The 22,278-nt window shown below is 42.6% G+C and overlaps 1 protein-coding gene and 2 long non-coding RNA genes across 3 annotated transcripts in view; 1 reads left to right on the forward strand and 2 right to left on the reverse strand.

The window, feature by feature from the left end:
• Positions 1–6,502, reverse strand: part of LOC137650238 (uncharacterized) — a 101,794-nt gene extending 95,292 nt beyond the window's left edge. The window contains exon 1 of the mRNA XM_068383513.1: positions 6,372–6,502. Coding sequence (XP_068239614.1) covers positions 6,372–6,395 — 24 coding nt within the window. The 5' untranslated portion in view covers positions 6,396–6,502. The remainder of the gene's footprint in view (positions 1–6,371) is intronic.
• The window catches only part of LOC137650244 (uncharacterized), a 473,662-nt gene that overhangs the window by 152,519 nt on the left and 298,865 nt on the right, over positions 1–22,278 (reverse strand). The window lies entirely within an intron of this gene.
• The window catches only part of LOC137650241 (uncharacterized), a 121,712-nt gene continuing 112,523 nt past the window's right edge, over positions 13,090–22,278 (forward strand). Inside the window, exon 1 of the long non-coding RNA XR_011045943.1 lies at positions 13,090–13,177. This is a non-coding gene — a long non-coding RNA (uncharacterized lncRNA). The remainder of the gene's footprint in view (positions 13,178–22,278) is intronic.

Consider the following 22,278-nt stretch of genomic DNA (forward strand, 5'->3'; position numbering starts at 1 on the left):
ACCAGTTGCTCCGGGGCCACTTGGGAGCCACTAGGGCCGCTGTCCCTTTGAAGGTTCTCAGTTTGGAGAGGACTTTCAACAGAAGGTTGGTGGGAGGGAACAGGTATATCTTGGACCATCTGTTCCAGTCCAGTGATAGGCGTCCACTGCTTCTGCTTTGGGGTCCTTGTACGGGGCTACGTACAGAGGAAGTTGATTGTTGTCGCTCGTTGCAAAGAGATCTATCTGAAGTTCTGGGACTTGATGAGAGATGAAGGAGAATGATCTTGCGTCTAGAGACCATTCCGACTCTATCGGGTTTGTCCGAGATAGAGCATCCGCTGTCACGTTGCGGAATCCTTGTAGGTGAACTGCAGACAGGTGCCACTTCTTCTTCTCCGCCAGACGGAAGATTGGGAGAAGCACCTGATTTATCTGGGGCGATCTTGAGCCCTGGCGATTGAGACAACGAACTACCACCGAGTTGTCTAGGGTCAGACGGATGTGGATCGAGGGCGGCGGGGATAACTTCTTCAGAGTAAGAAGGACCGCCATGGCCTCCAAGATGTTTATGTGGAACGTCTTGAATAGTGGAGACCAGGTCCCTTGAGCTTGTTTCAGGTGGGAGTGACCTCCCCAGCCCTCCAGTGAGGCATCCGTGTGGATGTTGAGAGATGGAGGAGGGTGTTGGAGAGGAATGGACCTTTTCAGGGCCTTTGCTTCCGACCACGGCTTTAGGAGGCGTCGAAGTCTGTTTGGAAGCCGTCTCTTGAGGTCTCTTCGAGCGATGGATGCCGATCGTCTCCAGACTCCCGCGGCATCCTTTAGCTGTGCGCGAAGCACTGGGTTTGTCACTGAGGCGAATTGTAGCGAGCCTAGAACTCGTTCCTGCTGTCGTCTTGAAATGCGTTTGGATTTCAGTAGTCGCTTGACAGACCCTGCTATTTCCTTCCTTTTCTTCTGGGGGATGGAAAGGCGGTGTGACTGAAGATTCCAGTGGATTCCCAGCCACTGAAACTTCTGAGCTGGAGAGAGGCGAGATTTCTTCTCGTTGATCTTGAATCCCAGGTGTTCTAAGTACTGGGTAACTTCGTCGCAAGACTTTGCACACTCTTCGGGCGATGGAGCCCAGACTAGCCAGTCGTCGAGGTAGGCCATCACCTGGACGTTTCTTAGGCGGAGCTGTTGTACTATGGCATCCGCCAGCTTTGTGAAGATCCGAGGGGCCACATTGAGGCCGAATGGCATGGCCCGGAAGGCGTAGCTTTTCCTTTGGAGTCGAAATCCTAGGTAGGAGGAAGCGTGATGGTTCATTGGAATGTGCCAATAGGCATCCGCCAGGTCTATAGAGACCGTGTAGGAACCTTGAGGCAGAAGGGTCCTTATTTGTTGAAGCGTCAGCATCTTGAATTTGTTGTTCTCTATGAACTTGTTGAGGGGGGATAAGTCCAGAATGACTCTGAGCTTGTCTGAGTCCTTCTTGGGAACGCAAAACAGTCTCCCTTGGAACCTGGTGGACTTTACCTTCCTTATCACCTTCTTGTTCAAGAGGTCTAGAACATATTCTTCCAGAATGGGGGTCGATTGTTGGAAGAACCGCTGGAAGATTGGGGGTGGTTGCACCCAACTCCAGCCTAGACCGTTCTTGATGATGCTGTGTGCCCAAGGATCGAAGGTCCAACGATCCTGGAATTGGCGGAGTCTTCCTCCCACCGGAAGCACTTCATTGCTTCTGGTGTCCCGAGGACTTGTTGCCTCGGCCGCTAGCTCCCTTTCCTCCTCTACCTCTGGAGGGACGACGAGAGGCGTCTCTGCTTGCACCCCTGGACGAGCCTCTACCTCTGGCATGAAAGGTAGTGGATGGCTGCTCAAAGGCAGGGGTGAAGACCGGTGACTGTGACAACACCGGTTGGGGGACCAATTGAAAGGTCTGCTGTGGTTGGGCAACCACTTGGGAGGTAGCGGGTCCCGGAAACTGACGTCGTTGTTGACGTTGCTGGGGTTTTGGTTTCTGAGGTTTCCTCTTAGGCTGAGGTCCATCGTCCTGAGAGGGTTTCCTTTTTCTGGACATGCCCCACTTGTGGAGAAGGTTCCTATTCTCCGTGGCGGCTCTGTCAGTTATTTCCTTGACAAGGTCAGAAGGAAACAGGTGCTTTCCCCAGATGTTGGAGGAAATCAGCCTCCGGGGTTCGTGTTTCACGGTGGCACCGACAAACACGAATTCACGACAGGCTCTTCGAGCCTTTATGAAATGGTACAAGTCCTTCATTGCCGTAAGTAAGTGGGATTTGGCTAGTACCATGTAGTGATCAGGTACTCTTGTGTCACAGGCCATAACTTCAAGTTGGACTTGATGAGAAAGAGATGCCGCAAGCCTCTCCTTCGTGTCTTGTTCCCGGCGAAGGAGGTGATCATTGAGCTTAGGGAGGTCCTCATTAAACTGACGTCCGGCGACGTCAGGATCGAGCCTACCCACGACGAAAGTGTGTTGAACATCTTTCCATTGCCTAGTGTTAGGGGGTGTCACGATGGAGAAGGGTCTGCACTCCTCCAGTGCAGGGCAGGGTTTTCCTTCTTCCGCCGCTTTAAGGCATGCAGCTAAGGCCTTTTCCAGGAAAGGAAGAACCGCAGTGTCAGGTGCTACATAAGTAGGATGCTTCTTGCTCAAGGCAGGAAGCTTAGAGCAGGTAAAGCCCCTGCTCTTAAATGCGGAGGCTAGCATAGCCTGGGCCTTTGCGAGATCGAACACTATCTCTTCTTTAGGTTCGGTCTCTTCCTTCGAGGCAGGTTCGGAACGAAGCCGGACGTAACAGTCCGGGTAGGCCTAGAAGCTTGGGAAGAACTCCACATCTTCCAACGGGACCGTGCCAATCTTGTCACTAACAAAGATCCTGCCGGTCGCAATAACCATATGCTCTGCATACCTCCACGGGTTGGCATGAGAGCAAGCTGGGAGATCCTTAACCGAAATCTTCTTCGGTTCTCTGGATCCAATCATTGACCTGATGGACTCCTGGTTCTCCTTCAGTCTGTCGTCCATGACAGCTCTAATCAGCCGGATCAGTTCTTGGGTAGACGAAGAGGGATCCGGGGTCGAGGAGGTAGACGGAAGGGACACATCCGTCGGTGTAGGAGTAGGCGGAGGGATGGATGAGGGAGGAGCTCCAAGCTCCGACTCGGTGTATTCCACCTTGTCTTCGTCCTCTTCGGCTCCTTGAGCCATAAGCGTCTTCTCCGTGTCTTCCGAGACGTCAGAGATCTGCCCATCATCCTCGGAATCTAATCGACACTCATGCATGGACTGAGCCATGACCACATCAGGTTCCACCGTAATTTGGACAGTGGGGATTGCGTCTTTCGGAACCACTGAGTCAGGGGAGGCCTTAGGGAACAACAGGGACCTCAGTTCTTCGGTGGCCAGGTACGGTCCGGTAGCATTTTTCTGAAAGCCACGCACCCACTTACGCAGCTTTTCGCGAGAAATGTCTCTAACCTCCGCTGAGGGAGGGTTATGGAAGGCCTCAACTAGGTGGGCCTGGCAGACCGTACAATCCAGTGGATTCCAGAACTTCAAATCCCCTTTCTTGTCTGCACAAGGGGCGTGAGTCCTACAAGCCGTATGCCCGTAAAACTGCGGGCGTTTCACAGCGCAGAAGGCGAAGTCACACTTCATCTGCTCCTCCTTTCCAGAAGAAGGCGAGGCTGAAGGTAACGACATAGCGAAGATGCAAAGCGATAAAGTTAACACAAGGGAAAATCCGTCTAAGTAGGGCAGCTACTAAACAAAGGATAAAGACGCGCGTGACGTCATTAGAGCAATGGCGTCCGTTTGTTTACGTCTCGAGTATCAGTAGTAGCCACGAGTGAGATTAGCTGTGGAACGGCTCCCAGCTATTCTCAATCCTTACACACCGAAGCATTAACTCTGTTCGGGGTGGAGATAGCTATGTGGCACGTTCAGACATGCGTGTCCCCTGTTGTATTACGATGTCTTAAAGGGAAACCTTTGAGATACTCGCTCCAGAAGTTAGAATTCTGTGATAACCTGTGGTTAAATTCTCTGGGAATATCTTAGTAGTCTTATACCCAAGGAAGCTACCAAACAGGAACCTTCCATCAGGACGCCATGGCTTGAGCCCAAAAATTCTTCTTCACTCATACGGTTAACTACTGCACTGTAATTGTTCAGTGGCCACTTTCTCTTGGTAAGGGTAGAAGAGACTCTTTAGCTATGGTAAGCAGCTCTCTAGTCTTGGGTAGTGCCATAGCCTCTGTACCTTGGTCTTCCACTGTCTTGGGTTAGAGTTCTCTTCCTTAAGGGTACATTCGGGCACACTATTTTATCTTATTTCTCTTCCTCCAGTTTGGTAAAGTTTATATAGTCTATACAGGATATATTCAATTCAATGTTGTTACTGTTCTTAAAATATTTTATTTTTCCTTGTTTCCTTTCCTAACTGGGCTATTTTCCCTGTTGGAACCCCTGAGCTTTTTATTTTTCCTTGTTTCCTTTCCTCACTGGGCTATTTTCCCTGTTGGAGTCCCTGGCCTTATAGCATTCTACTTTTCCAGCTAGGGTTGTAGCTTAGCAAGTAATGGAAATAATAACAATAATAGATAATAATGATAATAATAAAGGCAGGGAAAATTCTGCTTTTACTGATGAACTACAGCTCACCATATTCAAAGTCTGGTAGGATGCTGCACCCTAGGTTGGGTTAAGATATTCCCCTTCAAGTTCAGTTCTGATAAAATCTTCAAGTAAGGTTCCCTTCTATTCAGAAGACACACTAAACTTTTGCAAGTACAGTAGACTCCAATGCTTAGTCTACAATTAGTGTTCTTCACTGTGAATTATTTTCCGATAATTTTGTTAGTGTTTTCAATGATTCAAGCCATTACTAAATTTGTGAATTATTTCTTTCTGTACTGTATTTTGTTCCTTCGCTTTTTTCATGTCAGCAATATAAGTTAATGATTTTCCTGAAACAAATCAATATAAAAATAATTTGAAACACAAGATATGTACCACAAAAATCATATAGAGGTACTATACTGTATTAACAGGATTACTTGTTAACATAACCTTACCTTAAGGAGCCGGGTCCTTATCCGAGGGCCAAACCACCCAACCCTAAGCACTATAAATCAGAGATATAAAAGGATAAATTCCTGTGATTCTAAATCATGAAATTAATCTTACATTGCAAAGGCATAAGAAAAAAATTTCCTTTATTCCTATTCAATAATTCATAATGAAAACAACAATAAACAGTATCTAAGAAGTTTGGTTAAGTAGGTTGTGAGATCAAATCAACAACCATTATGTCATTTTAACACTTTCCTCTAACATTTGATATCTAAATATTCCCCTCACAACAGCACCTCAACAGAATATCTTACCAATCAGTGAACCTGCTGACATCTCTTTTTTATAGTTTATATGTGAAAAAAAAAAAACACACCACACATTTCTATGCTGCTACTGTTCTTATAACATTTTATTTTAATTGTTCATTATTTCTCCTGTGGTTTATTTACTTAATTTCTTTGGCGGGCTATTTTTCCTTGTTGTAGCACTTCTGCTTATAGCATGTTGCTTTTCCACCTAGGGTTGTAGCTTCGGTAATTACATAATAATAATCTCTAAAGCAAAATTAGTGAATACTTTAGCCCAGTGGTAGCTTGTAGCTAAAATTATCGAGCGCTGCTTCAGAAAAGCTTTACCTATTTGCCGAAATGACAATTGGTCTTGGTGAGGTTAAGTTGGAGAACCTAAGCGAGCAAATATCCAGCTCAGGTTAGGCATTTACATGTTAGGTTAGGTTGAGATGTATTAATGGTGTAAAAGGTATTTTTCTTTCCTCTCGTCCATTATAAACTACAATTCAGCTGTTTTATTACATTATCTAACCTAGTGACTATGTTAAATACTTACTACCGTAGGAGGCAAGGGATATTTGAAGACAATGTCTAATCTCAGATGAGGGACTTCTACCATCCATTATAATTGACTGAACTAAATCAAGGGAAAAAATTAACATACAGACGAGATATTTATTTTTACTTCATTTAATTTTGCATTCAATTAAACACCTATGCCTCAGAGTACCTAGTTAAAAGGGTTTACCATTTCACCATTTTTAGGTTTATCCCTCAACACTGTATCGATGTAGGGGTGGATTAGATAAGTGATCTAACGCATAAAGAAAAAAATAAGATTAATCAATTAATAGAAATGCCTTTATTGACATTATGACACCTCAGGTAAACATGACTAGACACAAGCTTAAATTCACAAATGAGATGACCCCGGAATTAATAGAGATAAAACAGTGCAGTCATTATTCTCTTCATACTCCTATGAGTTTAACTGTAGGGTTTATAATTACCATTAAATTGATACTTATCACCATTTTTATTCATTTGGACCCGATTCGACTAAAGCGGTGACAACTGTGGTCACCAATGGTCATAGGATTCAAATTCATAAGAATCATAACTGTCGGGTACACAAACTTACCTTCACTTATAAATATAAACTCGCAAAACAAATATAAAAGAGATCAACAAATGGCGATTATGGCGTCGATACAGATGGCAGCACTAGGTTCAGGTTCAGATTCCTCGTTGCTCTCTCCACAACAATGTGATTGTGGGCACACTACTAGAAGAAGCGTTGTAAGTGAAAAGCGCTGCAATCTCAGTGTGGTCATCTATGCTTTCTTTTCTTTTATTTTTCTTTCAACTTCATTAGCCCCTTTATTTTTGTTATCTTTTTTGAGTTCTTGCTTTATATACTTTCTTTCTTCTTCAATTTTGATATCACATTTATTGCATATATCTATGATACGTTTTCCCCATTCCTGGTTTCTTATTTCTCACTCCGCAAAATAAGTTTGCGGCCACTCTATCACTTTATAGATAGGTGCAAAGCTACTAAGTTTATTCCTATTATTGTTATTAACCTGTGCCTTAAATAAATCAATATTGTAATGAGATTCTCAGTCTTTACTTTTATCCCATTCTACCTTGAAATTAGATAGGACAACACCTTGCTAGTTCAGTTCAGTTGTTGGGCGGACTGATTCGTCTTTCCATCGGCACCTTCTTGGTTTTCTTCTTTATTCTAATTCTTTTATTTTCTTCTTTCTTTTTTCCACATGTGATAAATATATTCTTTTCTTTTCTTTTCTCTATTCCTTCTTTCTTAAACAGGACGTTTCATATTATCTTTTTTTCTTCTTCGTACGGCTGCTGTAATTCTATTATTTTCCTTCTCTCGTCGCTAAGGTCTGGACAGTCCTGGTTCCTTATTGCTCACTCTGCAAAATAAAGTTTACGGGCACTCTATCACTTTATAGATAGGTGCAAAGATATTCTGCTCTTCCACTAGATTTAAAGTTAGAATGGCTACCCAATAACCCAAGTCCTTTTTTCATATATTGTCTTCTAAACAGTTTCTTCGTCCTCGGTTTACTTTTGGGTATTTTATCCTTGTGATTTTCAAAATTTCTCTTCATAACGGTTTTTATATTACAGTGAATACAATTATATCTTAAATTTTCATGTTCCTTTATGAAGGTTGAATCAACTCACATTTTGTTATCTATATAGATTAATGTTCTATACAGTTTACAAGTTAGCTTAAAGAAAACTATTGTTTTAAAGCTATTATAAATACCTTTTCATTCCTACTTGTAGCCTATAATTCAACACAACAGTTTCATATAAACACGTGCGAGAGAGAGAGAGAGAGAGAGAGAGAGAGAGAGAGAGAGAGAGAGAGAGAGAGAGAGAGAGAGAGAGAGAGAGAGAGAGAGAGATTTAACTGGTGCATAACAACGACAATTTAAACCCTGATCTCCATTCTACTGGGTGACATAAGTCCCTCGACACATATTTTACCTTGATTATACGAGCCAAACCATATTCAAATAAAGAACCTTTTCGATTTTTACTAAAACCAACATTTATCGGTAGCTGCTGCTCGGTTTGATCATCCTGTAATTGAATTGAAGTTGTAATCTACCATCCTGGAAGATTCTATAATGAAATAATTAGGTGCTACTTTAGCGTGAGATCTGCCTCCCGTTAGCACTTTAGCGTGAGATCTACCTCCCGTGAGCACTAACGATGACGGCTACCGCTGTTTAATTCCTCCCTCATCGATATCTCATATTTCTATAAATTTATTTTAATGATAAATAATTAATCTAAACATATCCTAGGAAAGACTGAAATAGATAAGGAAGAAAGGTAAAAATAAAAATGTTATCATAAATGTCCATACATTTATTCTAGCGATACACACTTCGTACATCTAAGAATGACACTGAGATCATTGGAATTTTTTTCTTATCACCTTCCAGCAAAAGGTTAGATTAGGTTAGACAAAAATTTGTTGTTTATGTCTATATAATGGAAAAATTCCGGGGAGAGCGGGAGCGACAGGTCACGCAGTAGACTTCAGGTTTCACGTGGGTAGGCTACATATGGCGGTAGACCTCACACTAAAGTAGCACCAATAATTATTTAATGCCGCAATCGAACATAATAGATCATGATTACGCTCGCCAACTTGGTCACCACAAGAAGGTCGAATGGTTACCATATTTATTCTAATGTTGTTACTCTTCCTAAACTATTTTTCACTTTTCCTTTTCTCGCTGGGCTATTTTCCCTATTGGAGCCACTGGGCTTATGGCATCCAGCTTTTCCAACTAGGGTTGTAGCTTAGCAAGTAATAATAATAATATCATCGTATATTGTACATCAATAGTTGTGTCACAAAGGACTTTACGCATATACCTAAACGAGAACCATGCAGACCGGAAGTTTCCAAGGGATATCCAGTCTCCTCTCTGATGAAATAACCGTCATTCAAGATTTCTCCTGACATCTAAAAAGTGAAACAACCACCGATTTTGTCCCGATAGATTAAAAGCAACATTGTTATGTATTCTTTTGTGAGCATCTTAACCTTGCGAAGTTTACAATTAGATTAATATTTGCATTTGTCTGCCTTTGCATAGCTTATGCCTACCTTTCCTTCAAGATATCAAACGGATAATGATACTATAAAGCCAGACAAAATGTCCCAGGTGTTTTTGTATATTATGATTATTATTTAGCTGTGTATAAAGATTTCAGTTCTTTATGAATGCAGTTACTGATTATAACTTAAATGAGGTAGTTAATCATTAAATCTAAACGCAGCTGTAATGAAGGAATTACCTTTTAAATCAGTTTTCTGCTCACGAAGCCCTGCTCCCGCCCAATCTGCACTCGTGAGTCCTAGGTCACTCCCGAGTCCCGTGACTCCCGTGCCCGTCTGACCGTCACTCCGTCAGTCAGACGCAGACTATAGTGACATACGAACTTTTTTTCCAGTCTTTCAGAGTCTCAGCCTCACAGTTTCACTCAAGTCAGTGTTTTCATATATAAGAGCACGGTCTAGTTTGAGATAAATTCTTCCTGTACCATCCTTAGAGATTCACTGAGTGTTGAGTTTTCGTAAGTATTTTAATACGGTATAATTCGTGTTACATTTTTTGTTCATATCTAGGATTTGAGATGGTTTTAAATGATAAAAGTCTCTATTGGTCAAGCTACTGTAATTCTCATTCATGTGTATCGTTTATTTATTTTTTTAGGGGTTTATTTCTCGCCCTCCATCAGACACTAGGAGTCTGTTCAGGCGGGCCTTGATGTGTGAAAATAATTTATTTCCGGTTTATATTTTGCTCTGTATCTTTTCAGTTATTCGCTAGCATTTGTATTCAGGCTTAATAGTTTTCAGATCACTATTATAACAGTTTCCAAAGAGATAAGTCTTCAGCTTTTTCTTGAAAGCTGCCACATTTTTGCTATTCTTGACATCTAGAGTCTCGGTGCAGCATAACAAAAAGTTCTTCCTCCTATTGCATGATTCACACTAATTTCGAATAGTCTATATGGGTCATCAGCATGTCTAACTCTTACAGCAGCGCTAGTAGCTTGAGGGTAGGGGACCAAACAATCACGAAGATATTTAGGCTTATCAATTGTAAGTGCTTTGAGTCAACAAATAAATTTTAAATTCAATTCTAGCCTTAATAGGTAACTAATGTAGATCGATCAGTATAGGAGTTATTCTCTCCGGAAATTTAATGCATTTTATCAGTCTACCGCCCGGTTTTGCACATTTTGAAGCTTTCTTAGTAAAGTTGGGCAATTTGCAGTACAGAGAATTGCAATAATCAAGCCTTAATATTACGGGACTCATCACTAAAATTTTTGTACTGCCTTCTGTTAAATATTTTCTAATAAATGCTTTCTTTCTCAAGTGATAGTTACACACTTTCACTGTGTTCACTGTTTGATCCCTCATTGACAAATTACAATCTATCAGTACACCCAAATTTTTCACAACAGGCACAATGCTAACATCAGCGTCACCAATGTTTATACTTTGAAATAATTGGTAATTCTCCAAAGCCACCTTTGTGCCAAAAAATATGCATTCTGTTTTATCATAATTTAATTTGAGCTTTTTCCTCTGCATCCATGTTTTTATTTCAGTCATTATCTCATCAATTTTCTTTGTATCTTGTGTTTGTGAAATTGAAAGGTAGAACTGAGTATCATCTGCATACTGTATAGTTTAAAGCCCACTTTTTTTTCTAAGATATGTGATAGCTCGATAGTATATATGTTGAACAAGATAGGGCCCAGAACACTACCCTGTGGTACACCTTTCATTAGAATTCTCTCACTAGATCGGTTTCCAGAAACTTCTACAATAGTCTTCCTGTTCGTTAAGTAGCTTCGCAAAAATTCCTGTGCTTCCTCAGGCACTCCAATGGACTTTAAGTCGTCAAGTAAGTACTCGTGCACAACAGTATCGAAAGCAGCACTAAGATCTAACATAATCAAAATTTCACACTTTCCCTCATTAAGAAGACCTGGTCATTTTAAGAAATGTATATTTTTTAGAATTTCAGTAATGAACATTATGCAGTATATATATATATATATATATATATATATATATATATATATATATATATATATATATATATATACTGTACACTGTATATATATATATATATATATATATATATATATATATATATATATATATATATATACACACTGTATATATATATATATATATATATATATATATATATATATATATATATATATATACACACTGTATATATATATATATATATATATATATATATATATATATATATATATATATATATATATATATATATATATATATATATATATACACTGTATATATATATATATATATATATATATATATATATATATATATATATATATATATATATATATATATACACTGTATATATATATATATATATATATATATATATATATATATATATATATATATATATATATATATATATATATATATATATATATATATATATATATATATATATATATATACTTGAATGTACATTTGCATCTCCGCTACTGACCCTGACTTGAAGCCAAAGGATAGAAAATGCATTCTGTAACAATAATTGACAGTTGTCCTTGTCATCAAGTGTAATTGCTTTGCTCCGTTCCTTTATTCAGGTCATTAGGATCAGATAAGGACTCGTTCTGTGTAACATAGGCTTACTATTTTATCGTATTTCTCTTCTTCTTGCTTTTATATAAGTTTTTATAGCTTATATTTGAAGAAAATTACTTCAATGTTTTTTACTGTTTTTAAAATATTTTGATTGTTTGTTACCTCTCTTGTAGTTTATTTTCTTTACTCACTGGGTTATTTTTCCTTTATGGAGCCTTTGGGCTTAAAACATCCAGCTTTTCCAACTAGGGTTGTAGCTTAGCTAGTGATAGTAATATAATAATGATAATAATAGTTTCCTTCCTTTTTAGGTTTTGAAGGAAATTGCTTTTAAAACCTCCAATTTTAGTGTCAATGGTCTACGGCAATATCAGTTTTGACAATCAATTGGTACTATATGTTAAGTCTATTGTTTCAGCTGCGGCAGATGAACGATAATCTCGAATTGCGACCTAAACTCGTAAATTTCCAGCATGAACTTTATCTTAAATGTCAACCAGTGCCATTCAATTCATCCATAGTGTGTTCAATAATAACTGAAATATCTATGAAGCCTTTTCTCTAATTATTATTACGTGCACTTACGCGTCTGGTATAGGAGGGGGAGTCGGATTAGTATAATTAATGTCCTAACCAAAATTATTTGCAGTTATAATGAAATAGCTCCCTTTGGAAACATGAGTATTATTATTGTTGTTGTTGTTTTCATTTATCTATTTACTGTTTTTTTCTATTAATGTTCATGTGTGCGACATATTTTAGTAGTAGGCTACCTACAATGTTTGCAAATATAGAGACATGGGGTGTAATAAATGAAAAACAGATGAAAACAAAATTATGAAAATGTTTGAACACACCATAGTGAGGGCTAATAGCAGAAACAGTAATATGGCCAGTTGAAAATAAAATAGAGTAAAAAAAGGGTGATGCTTTCTTCCATAACATCACATCAGATGACAAACGGTTAGTTAAGGAGGTAGTGGAAGATCAAATAAGAAAACCATATGGGGAATGTTGGGGAAAAAGTATCAATAAATGTATTAAAATTGAAGTATAAGAAAATATATAAAGCAAGAACTAAAAAAAGAAATTAAATTAAAAGAAAAATAAAAGAAAACGAGAGATGACCAAACTGCGGTTTTTGAATAGTAATGGCAGAAGAGACTACATAGAACTTAACACTAATGAAGCAGCAATAGTTTTGAAAACAATATTAAATATGCTATAATGAAAAGAAAACTATACGAACAGGGATGATAAGAATTTGTGTGTTGTCTAGGGAGGCAGAGGGTACTACTGAGTATATTTTTTAAATGTAATGAGTTAATTAAATTTAGAAATAACATAGAAATTGAGAATTTAGAAACCCCAACTAGAGACGTTGCCCGGTATGTTGGAAAGGTCCTAGAAGTTAGAAGTAAAAATATGTGTAGGAGGTAACTAACGATAATTTTCTGAAGCAGATTGCATAACTTTGCACCTACCTAGTACGTAATACTCTTCCTTACCTTAGTAGTGTCCCCAACTCCCCACTCCCCTCCAGGCTGCAACAGTCACAGTAACGTGGAGAGAGCAACGAGGATCCTGGATCGCACGGTATTTCTTGTTACTTTGGCTTTTGAAAGGTGGAAAATACTTCGCTCAAATAATGATATATATTCGATAATTTTGTGATATAGATGTATATTTATTTCTGAAACTATTAATTTGCGACGGGAACGAGTGTCATTTTCGAAGAGAGCGTAATTTTTTCTATAAGAAACAGTAGTTTTTTTCCTAGGTTACATTACCATGGAATAATATACAATGAAACCATATATTCACCCCTGTCGTCCTGTAATTATTTATTTGTTTGTGAGCAATTTTACACAAAAAGTGTTGGACCTAATTTGACCAAACTTAACTGTCATGTTAGGGATGGCCGAAGGATGAGTCTGTACTCCAAAGTACAGTACAAGTATGCAGCAGTACTTCGATAATAATCGCAATGTTAAGTAAATGGCAAGTATTTTGTTAGTTTAGTTTTTGTTTGTGAACAACATTACGCAAAACTACCTAACCAATTTCAACTAAACGCAGTGGACATGTTGGATACAGTATGACCTAAGGACAAATACATGACCTCCACGTCAGTGACGGTAAATGTGTAGGAGAGCTCCGCGCTCGATTTAAAAGTTTCTTAAAGTAGAAAACGAAAGAAAACAGTAAATTAGAGCTACAGTTACCCTGAAACTGAGATAATCCTCCTACAACCACCTAACTCTTACACAGAAAATGTAAGCATAAACCTACTACTACAATTATGGGGGACCCCAGTGGGAAGCGGGGTTTTTGGGTGGGGGGAGGAGGAGAAAAGTGATTTTTCGGGGCACTACCGAACCTAATACAACTACCTACCCTACCCTGGGGGCCATGTACCCCTACCTAGGCCTACCGGGGGGGGGGGGGCTCTGCCCCCCCCCCCTTAAGGCCACAGTAATTTTCAGGGCACCACCGAACCTAAGACACCCACCTAACCTAGCCTATGGGGCCCTGTACCCCTACCTAGGCCTACTGGGGGGGCTCCGCCCCCCCCTGCGACCCCCCCTTAAGGCCACATTGAGTTTCAGTTCAAACGAAACAAATTCAAATGAAAACGCCTTTTGCAAAAAAAGGAACACAAACTTCAAATTAGTCTCAATATCTAACTTACCTTTGAAACAAGACACGAAAAAATTGCACCTCCTCTTCCTTTTCCCACGAGTAACCACACTACGATCACACTGGAATGCTAATTTGTTGTAATCTATACGGCACACATTTTCACAATTAGGGCACTTTTTCTCTGCCAAAATCAAACATGATGTTGAGCAAATGCAATTAGCAAATCAACTTTCCCTGAATAATGTACACAAAAATCCCCATAAGAAATAAAGCAATTGTCACAAGTGACACAGTCGGAACGGGATGAAGGTCCTGCTAATTGCTCCATACTTCACGGCAAAATGAGCTTTTCAGTTTGAAGGGAGATCCGAGACGTGCAAAAATATTCCTCCGCGGAACTTCACGTAAACTGTGGTAACTGGTGGAAAAATAGCAGGGATAAGTGAAGTAATAAGTGTCAGCATTGGCTAGATTTGTAAAAACCGCCATGATTGGTTTTCAAACAGTGTGACGTCAAGAAAACACCTGTTATTGGTTAGAATAGCATTGAGAACTAGTTTGCCATACGCAGTAAGGCGGTGAAACAGCTCATTTTAGCCAAGACATCACATAGTGAACAAAAACAAACACTTAGAAAAATCCAAATGAAACATAACTATACACACGAATATCTTCGTTAAATAGAAGCTGCTCATATATTGACTATTATATAAGCGATCTATATGATATAATAGTGAATTGTAGGTGTTTAGATCCTTCAAGATCTTCCGCGGAGCTCTCCTACACATTTACCGTCAGGGACTTAGATATCAGGATGCCAGAAATCTTTAAATCAATCAATTAGATTTTGAAGAAAATACATCGAAGTATAAGTATCCAGTGTATACTTACTTGGTATACTTGGTCGAATTTAGAGGGTCTTCCTCACAGCTGTGGTGGTCCACCGCTGACGCCAGTCCATGAGTCCTTCTTCATGAGGGTGATCTGGTCTGGCACAGAGTTTGAGGCTGCCCTGCAGCACGCTGTGTAGCCTGGCACAGGAGGCTCATCTGGCAGCGTCTGCAGGAAGGTGTCAAGTGCTTTCTTGAATTTGGCGACCGAGCAGCCTGTGGTGTCTCTGACATTTCTCGGCAGTGTATTAAACAGTCTGGGGCCGTTGTGGGTGAGGCTGGAGGCAAGGAGGGTTTTTATCCTCCCTGGTGTCCTGGAGGAGAGGCTTTGTCTTACACATGAGCGCCCAGAACGCTCACTTTCACGTGCCCTCAGTAAGTCAGGGGTAGGGTTAGGCACCTGCCTCTCCAAGATTTTCCAGGTGTATATTATTCTATATCTCTCTCTTCTTCTCTGGTGAGAGTAGAGTCCCAGCTTTTGCAGGCGCTGCCAATAGTTGAGCTCCCTCATTCCTTTAATTGATCTTGTGAAACTCCACTGGACTGACTCTAGCTCCTGTATGTCCCCCTGTTTATGGGGAGACCACAGGTGGCTGCAGTAGTCAAGGATTGGCTGTATGAGGGTCTTCCACAGTGTCAGCATGACCTCTAGCTCCCTTGAATGGAAGGTACGCAGAACCCAGCCAACCATGCGCCTGGCCCTAGTGGCGGTGTCCTTGATGTGCTGCTGGAAGGTGGCATCATTGTCCATGAGGACGCCAAGGCACTTGACTGCATTGCTTGGTGGGATTGGCTGCTGTGTTTTTGTAAGTAACTCGGTGGAGTGGATGAGTTCAGTATTGGGCCCCAGTCTCATTATTTCAAATTTATCCTCATTGAATTGCATGTTGTTTGTGTCAGCCCAGTGGAAGACCCTCTGGATGTTTGCCTGCAGCTGGACAACATCATCAGACGTACTGATCCTGTGGCTTAGAGTAGTGTCGTCAGCAAAGGAGGACAGGAAGGAGCCCGTGACTGTCTTTTCAATGTCAGCCATCAGGACCAGGAAGAGTAGGGGGCCAAGAACAGAGCCTTGGGGGACTCCGCTGCTGACTTTCTCAGGCTGTGACTTGTGGCCGTCAACAGCTACTGCCTGAGTCTTGTTGGTAAGGAAGCTGTGCAGCCACACACCCAGCTTCCCTGCTATCCCCATGGAGTTAAAAGCAAAATAAGACAGCTTGCCGTGGTGAAAGTTATGCTCTACTGAGTGCCCCAGTAATTAGCTAAGTGGGAGGAAGCAGGTCTATGAAAACTGATTTTGACGAAGGAAAAATATTTTTGGGCGAGTTCCTCAAAGGCAGCGTTCTACTCGGGATATTGGGGTGTATGTATTATAGCGACCACTTGTATGTATTATTATGTCTAACTTATTATACGGCAGTGTAAGGAGGGTTGGGGGGGGGGGGCGATGTTAGGTTAGGGGGGAAAGTTCAGGTTAGTTGATGTCCAGTTTTAATGAACGTGTGAGGAACTGGCCTCTGATAGACAAAGGCTCCGGGATATTTCTGCGAGTGATATACCTGAAAATTGTACCTGTAGAGTTATCACGGAGTTCTAACCTCCAGAGTGAATGTCCCGAGAGATCTACCTTATCTCGAAGGATATGGGATAGGATCGGATACGTGGGTACTGCCTCACACTGAGAATCGGGAGGAGATGAAAAGTAACTGGTGGACCATAAGGACGACAGGGCTATCTTGTCCTAAAATAGATTTTACCTACAGCAAAATCCGTTTTTTGGACTCGAGCCATGTCATTCTGATGAAAGTGCACCTCGCCGAGAAAGAATAACACCAGTGCTGATTGATTTACATTGGCTGCCAATTAAGGCAAGAATTATTTATAAGATATGTCTTATGACTTATCAAGCTCTACATTTTGAAAGACCAAAATACATGAACAATTTACTGAGTGCCTTTCACCTTGACACTTCTATGATCTTGAGACATAGTGTAGATCGTCATAGATTGAATGAACCAAGATGCAATTCAGATATTGGTTTTAGAGCTTTTGCAACGTGTGCACCAAGGCTGTACAATAAGCTGCCTGAAAATATCAAGAACAGTGAAAATTTGCAGATTTTTAAGAAGTTGAAAACCCACTTATTCACTGAATGCTACGATTTGAATGAAAAGTGCATTTACAAGATTATAGATGTTAATTCAACGTGTACGAGGGAGGCCCTGCGGAGCGCTGCACCAGCAGCGGAGCGGGACCTTGAAGACTACTCAAAAGTAAGTAAGTAAAGTTATAATTCCGAGTTGTGGGCAGGGGAGTTTTAACCCTTTACATCTCATAGACATAAAACCTGACAGTTAGTAGGTTGAAGGTTCCCAGATTGCAAGAGACTTTGGAAACATGACAGCCTGCATGTTTCCGGCAAGTCTTGTGGCCACAGGGCAGCATGACTTGCCTGGTACAGGTGACCGTTGAACACCATTTCATCAACCTGTAAAGAAGGAAAAATTTCAATGAGTACAAATCATTATAAAATTTTCATTATTGAACTAAGCATATACTGTATATGAATTTTACAGAAAAATTTTATGCTTAAAGATAATCCTACCATAAATATTCCTACCAGCTATATGGCTAAGACTACAAAACAATGGATACATGTAAAACAGCTCAGAAATCATTGGAGATTTATAAAAAATTATCAATGACAGTGTGGTAGGAATATGGAGGAAAGGGTTACATCAAAGGAACACTAGTACCTGCAAAGTCAGTCTATTAGACAACCTAAGATGGCAATTTCACTAATCATACTGCCTAAGCCAGCAACAACTGCCCCCCAAAGAGGCAGTACAGTATCTGGTTTCAGTGAAGCAAATATTTCTAACAACCATGTTATAAACTGTTCTATAACACCCCAGTCATGTCGACACAATGCGGCAGAGTTATTGTCAAGTCGACAAGAAGAGAGGGGACAATCCTAAAGGGAAGGGTTCACAATAAGGAGGAGAGGTACAGGAATGAAAGGCAGCGAATAAGGAAACCTGTCAAGACCTGGTCATTATCATTAACTCATAAAAAGATGGGGTTTTAGCCCGTAAGATAATGAGAGCCACATAGGTTGCGTTATTTTTTTCCTCAAACAGGAAGGCAGACTGGGGCTGGGCTTCATGAGCAGAAAACAGATTTAAATAAAGAGTAATTCATATTTGTTCCGTAACTGGAATATAAACCACGCTATTTGTTAGGGGTATTACTTTCGGCGTAGCTGAAATGATGAGCCATTAATTTTTAACGAGGGTTTACTACCCACACTGCTAATTAAGGGGGGTAGGGGAGGGTAGCTTGCTACCCCCCCCTCTCACACACCTGTGCTTGAGCTCACTTTGCTCTCGGCTCGGATGGTAGTCGGACGTGTCCGCTCTCATCCTCGCTGTCATTTGGCAGCCATTTAATGCTTTTGTCTTTTTCTTTTTCTAGTTCTGTTTGTGAAGTTGGCCGCTGCGATTATGCGCACCTGCCCTGGGTTTCCCGACCGCCCCTGTAGAACATTCATGTCAGCGGTCGAGACCGATCCTCACGCCCTTTGTCCTTCTTGTAGGGGCCAACGGTGTGATAGCAACAACAGGTGTAGGGAGTGGTCTACCTCCCAGTGGGAGAGATTTTCGCGACGACGAAAGAAGTCTAAACGGGATATTTCTCCTTCGAAGGTTTCTTTGAAAGGAGAAAAACCCAAGGTCTCTTCTTCTGTTGCCCAAACCTCCTATGAATCTCCCACTCGGTCGGTCTCTTTCGAGAGATCGTCGAGTGGTAGCGTAGACCGATGTACTGTTTACCAAACGCGGAGCTCAAGAGATGACATTGCTTCCCCTAGCGAAGCAGCTCCACCTCTATCCCCGGGGGAGTATATATCACTAACCCCCCTTTTTCAGCTTTGGTCCTCCTTGGGGCTTATGGGTTCGCCCTCCAAGGAGGTTTTGCTTAACTACATCCGATTGGGTGCCGCTGTCAAGCAATCGGCATCACCGACAGAGGTTGATCCTCTGTCTCTTGTCGACGTTGTGGTGTCAGAGGTATCCAATGCGGTATCACCCATCACCTCTGCCTCTTCAAACCCTACGGTAGCTGACGGCTTAGTTTCTCCCGTCTCTGTTCAGCCTACGAGGGAGAAACTAAGTCCAACGTCAGTCTCTCCTGCTAGTGTTTCTTCCCCTCGGGGGAGTTCACTTACAGAGACTTCTCTTTGAAGGACTGCAGAAGGTCAGCTCGCTGACCCTACGCCCCCCAGAGGGCGCATTCGTCGCAAGGCTCGCCTTCCTCTTTGCCAAAGAGCCTTCCTTCACCTACGGAGAGGAGGCGCCTCTTCGGTTCAACATCTTTGATGCAGTTCCCCGTAGAGGAGCCTCGACAACAATCACCGATCACTGTTCCTGCATTGGTCCTGGACCTTTCTGCAGATCGTTCGCGATCTCCTACGGTGGAAGGTCGTCCCTTTAAAGGACATGTCGACCTTCCATCCGACCGACCTGCCGTCACCCTTCCTGCAGAAACCTAACAAGGTTTCATCTGAGCACGCTAAGGAGCGCCACCCAGATACGCGGTATGCGCCAACGAAACCTGACAAACGTGCTCTAGTAGCTCGTCAGGCCCCATCAATAAACCCTAACAGGGCATCAAGGGCGTATGCGCCAACACGCACATACGTCCAAACAGGAGCACAGCTCCACTACGAGCTATACACGCCCTCACGCACATACGCGCCCGTGTTCTCCTGCGCGCCAGGCCTTGCCTGAGCCTAAGCCTACGCGCCCACGCCCAGCTGCACGCCAACTCTCACCTGTGCGCCAGCGCTCTCCTGCACGCTGTCAACCTCCAGCGTGGCAGCAATCTCCCGCGCGCCATCGCTCACGCCCAGCCGTTAACTCTCCTGCGCAGCAAAGATCTACTGATCTGGGCGCTACTGGGAAGTCAACTAAACTGACTTCTCCCATGCGCCAGCTAATAACATCGCGCCAGCGCTCGCCTTCACGCCAGCATTCACCATCGCACCTGCGCTCGCCATCGCGCCAGCCTTCTCCCGCACGCATCCGCGAGGATACGCGCGCGCGCCCCGCCCGCACTCGCCTATCCTCTCCTACGGATTTGTGCCCACGATCATCACAGGCTTTAACTGTGCGCCCGCGCTCTGGGGATCTTTCTCCTGCTCACGCGCCCCCTATGACTGGTACAGGCACGCGCAAAGTCTCGCCCGCGCATTCAACACCTTGATTCTGCGCGACCGCGGTCCTGTGCGCCAACAGTCTCCTGCACGCACTCCTGTGTGCCATTAGTCTCCCGCGCGCCAGCAGTCCCCGCCCACGTGCACGCCAGCAGTCTCCCGCACACGAGTCCCGGTATTCTCCCGCGCGCGAGTCCCGGTATTCTCCCGCGCGCGAGTCCCGGTATTCTCCCGCGCGCGAGTCCCGGTATTCTCCCGCGCGCGAGTCCCGGTATTCTCCCGCGCGCGAGTCCCGGTATTCTCCCGCGCGCGAGTCCCGGTATTCTCCCGCGCGCGAGTCCCGGTATTCTCCCGCGCGCGAGTCCCGGTATTCTCCCGCGCGCGAGTCCCGGTATTCTCCCGCGCGCGAGTCCCGGTATTCTCCCGCGCGCGAGTCCCGGTATTCTCCCGCGCGCGAGTCCCGGTATTCTCCCGCGCGCGAGCGGCAATATCCTCCCGCGCGCGAGACTGCCGAACTACGCACGGCAAGGTCGCCATCGCCTCATTCCCCTCCCTGCAAGCGCATACCACCGTGCATTGTGGGACAAGGGAAACATCTAGAGGGGTTCAGGACCCCAAAGCCATTTCAGGCGAACCCACCAATGATGAGAACTCATCCCAGGGATCCTTCAATTCCTGTCCCTTCAAGGGGTATGTCTGACAGCGCGTCTGTCAGCCAACAGCCCTGGTTCAGTGCACTGATCAGAGCCGTAACACAGGCTTTCAAGCCTATCTTCTCTGAATTAGGGCACAGATCCATGGGTGCTTCTACCCCTTTGAAGAGAAAAATGAAATTTTAAATTTAAAATTAATTTTCGATCACTTACCTGTATAACTTAATTCAGCCGATCACATCTGTGTCGGGTCCAAACAGATATAACTAATTAGATGACTAATTATCTTACCCTCATTGATTGTGACCAACCGACAATTGGACCAAAGAGTCTCATTAAGATTGAGTTAATAAAATTAAGGAAATCTCGATAAAGAATGAAACTAAAGCACAATACCTGCAGACTTTTTGGAACGAACAGTCGTCAAAATCTTTAGCCCTGACGGCTTTAACTGTTTAACAGGTAACTGCTTGTCAATTAGAAAATTGACAGTTGGTCACGTGGTCCTCTATCCCTCCCCCACCAATGGTGGGGGGGCATCCCTCCACCAACCGGTGATTGAGCCATTCTTTTTTCATCTGTTGTCACAGAAGCACGTTTGTGCTTTCGCTCCAACACTCTGATATAATTGAATTCTCTTTGGTTTTGTTAACGACTACACCTTGGATTTGTCGTCTTCAAGTGCTTTAGTTTCATTCTTTATCGAGATTTCCTTAATTTTATTAACTCAATCTTAATGAGACTTTTTGGTCCAATTGTCGGTTGGTCACAATCAATGAGGGTAAGATAATTAGTCACCTAATTAGTTATATCTGTTTGGAGCCGACACAGATGTGATCGGCTGAATTCAGTTATACAGGTTAAGTGTGAGACAAAGAGTATTTCCAGACGCGGTAACTTCTCCAAGGGCAAAACTGACTCCACACAGACCTTCGAGGCAGGTTCCTTCTTTCCCCCAGACTGTCTCTCCTTCCCTTTTGGACGAAGATTTCCCGTCCCCAGGGGAATCACGCGAGGAGAGAGTCCCCTATCGCACCAATGAGGGAAACCTCTCCTCGCGCCGAGATGTCTTCTCAGGCGGGGATTGAAAGAAACATGCCATCCTCGTCAATGTTGGAGTCCTACATCCTTCCCAGGAAGGAATCTAAGGACTCCAAAACATTGCCGAAGTCCTCTACTAGGACTAGGAAGGAGCCAGCTAGCCACTCAGAGAACGTCCGCAACTCTCCCCAAGAAGAGCCTTTGGGGACAGAAGGAGACTTCGCTGCAAGTTCTACATCAGGAGGAGACCAGCAAGAA

This window comes from Palaemon carinicauda, chromosome 11, assembly GCF_036898095.1.
Source record: "Palaemon carinicauda isolate YSFRI2023 chromosome 11, ASM3689809v2, whole genome shotgun sequence".
Classification (NCBI taxonomy): Eukaryota; Metazoa; Arthropoda; class Malacostraca; order Decapoda; family Palaemonidae; genus Palaemon; species Palaemon carinicauda.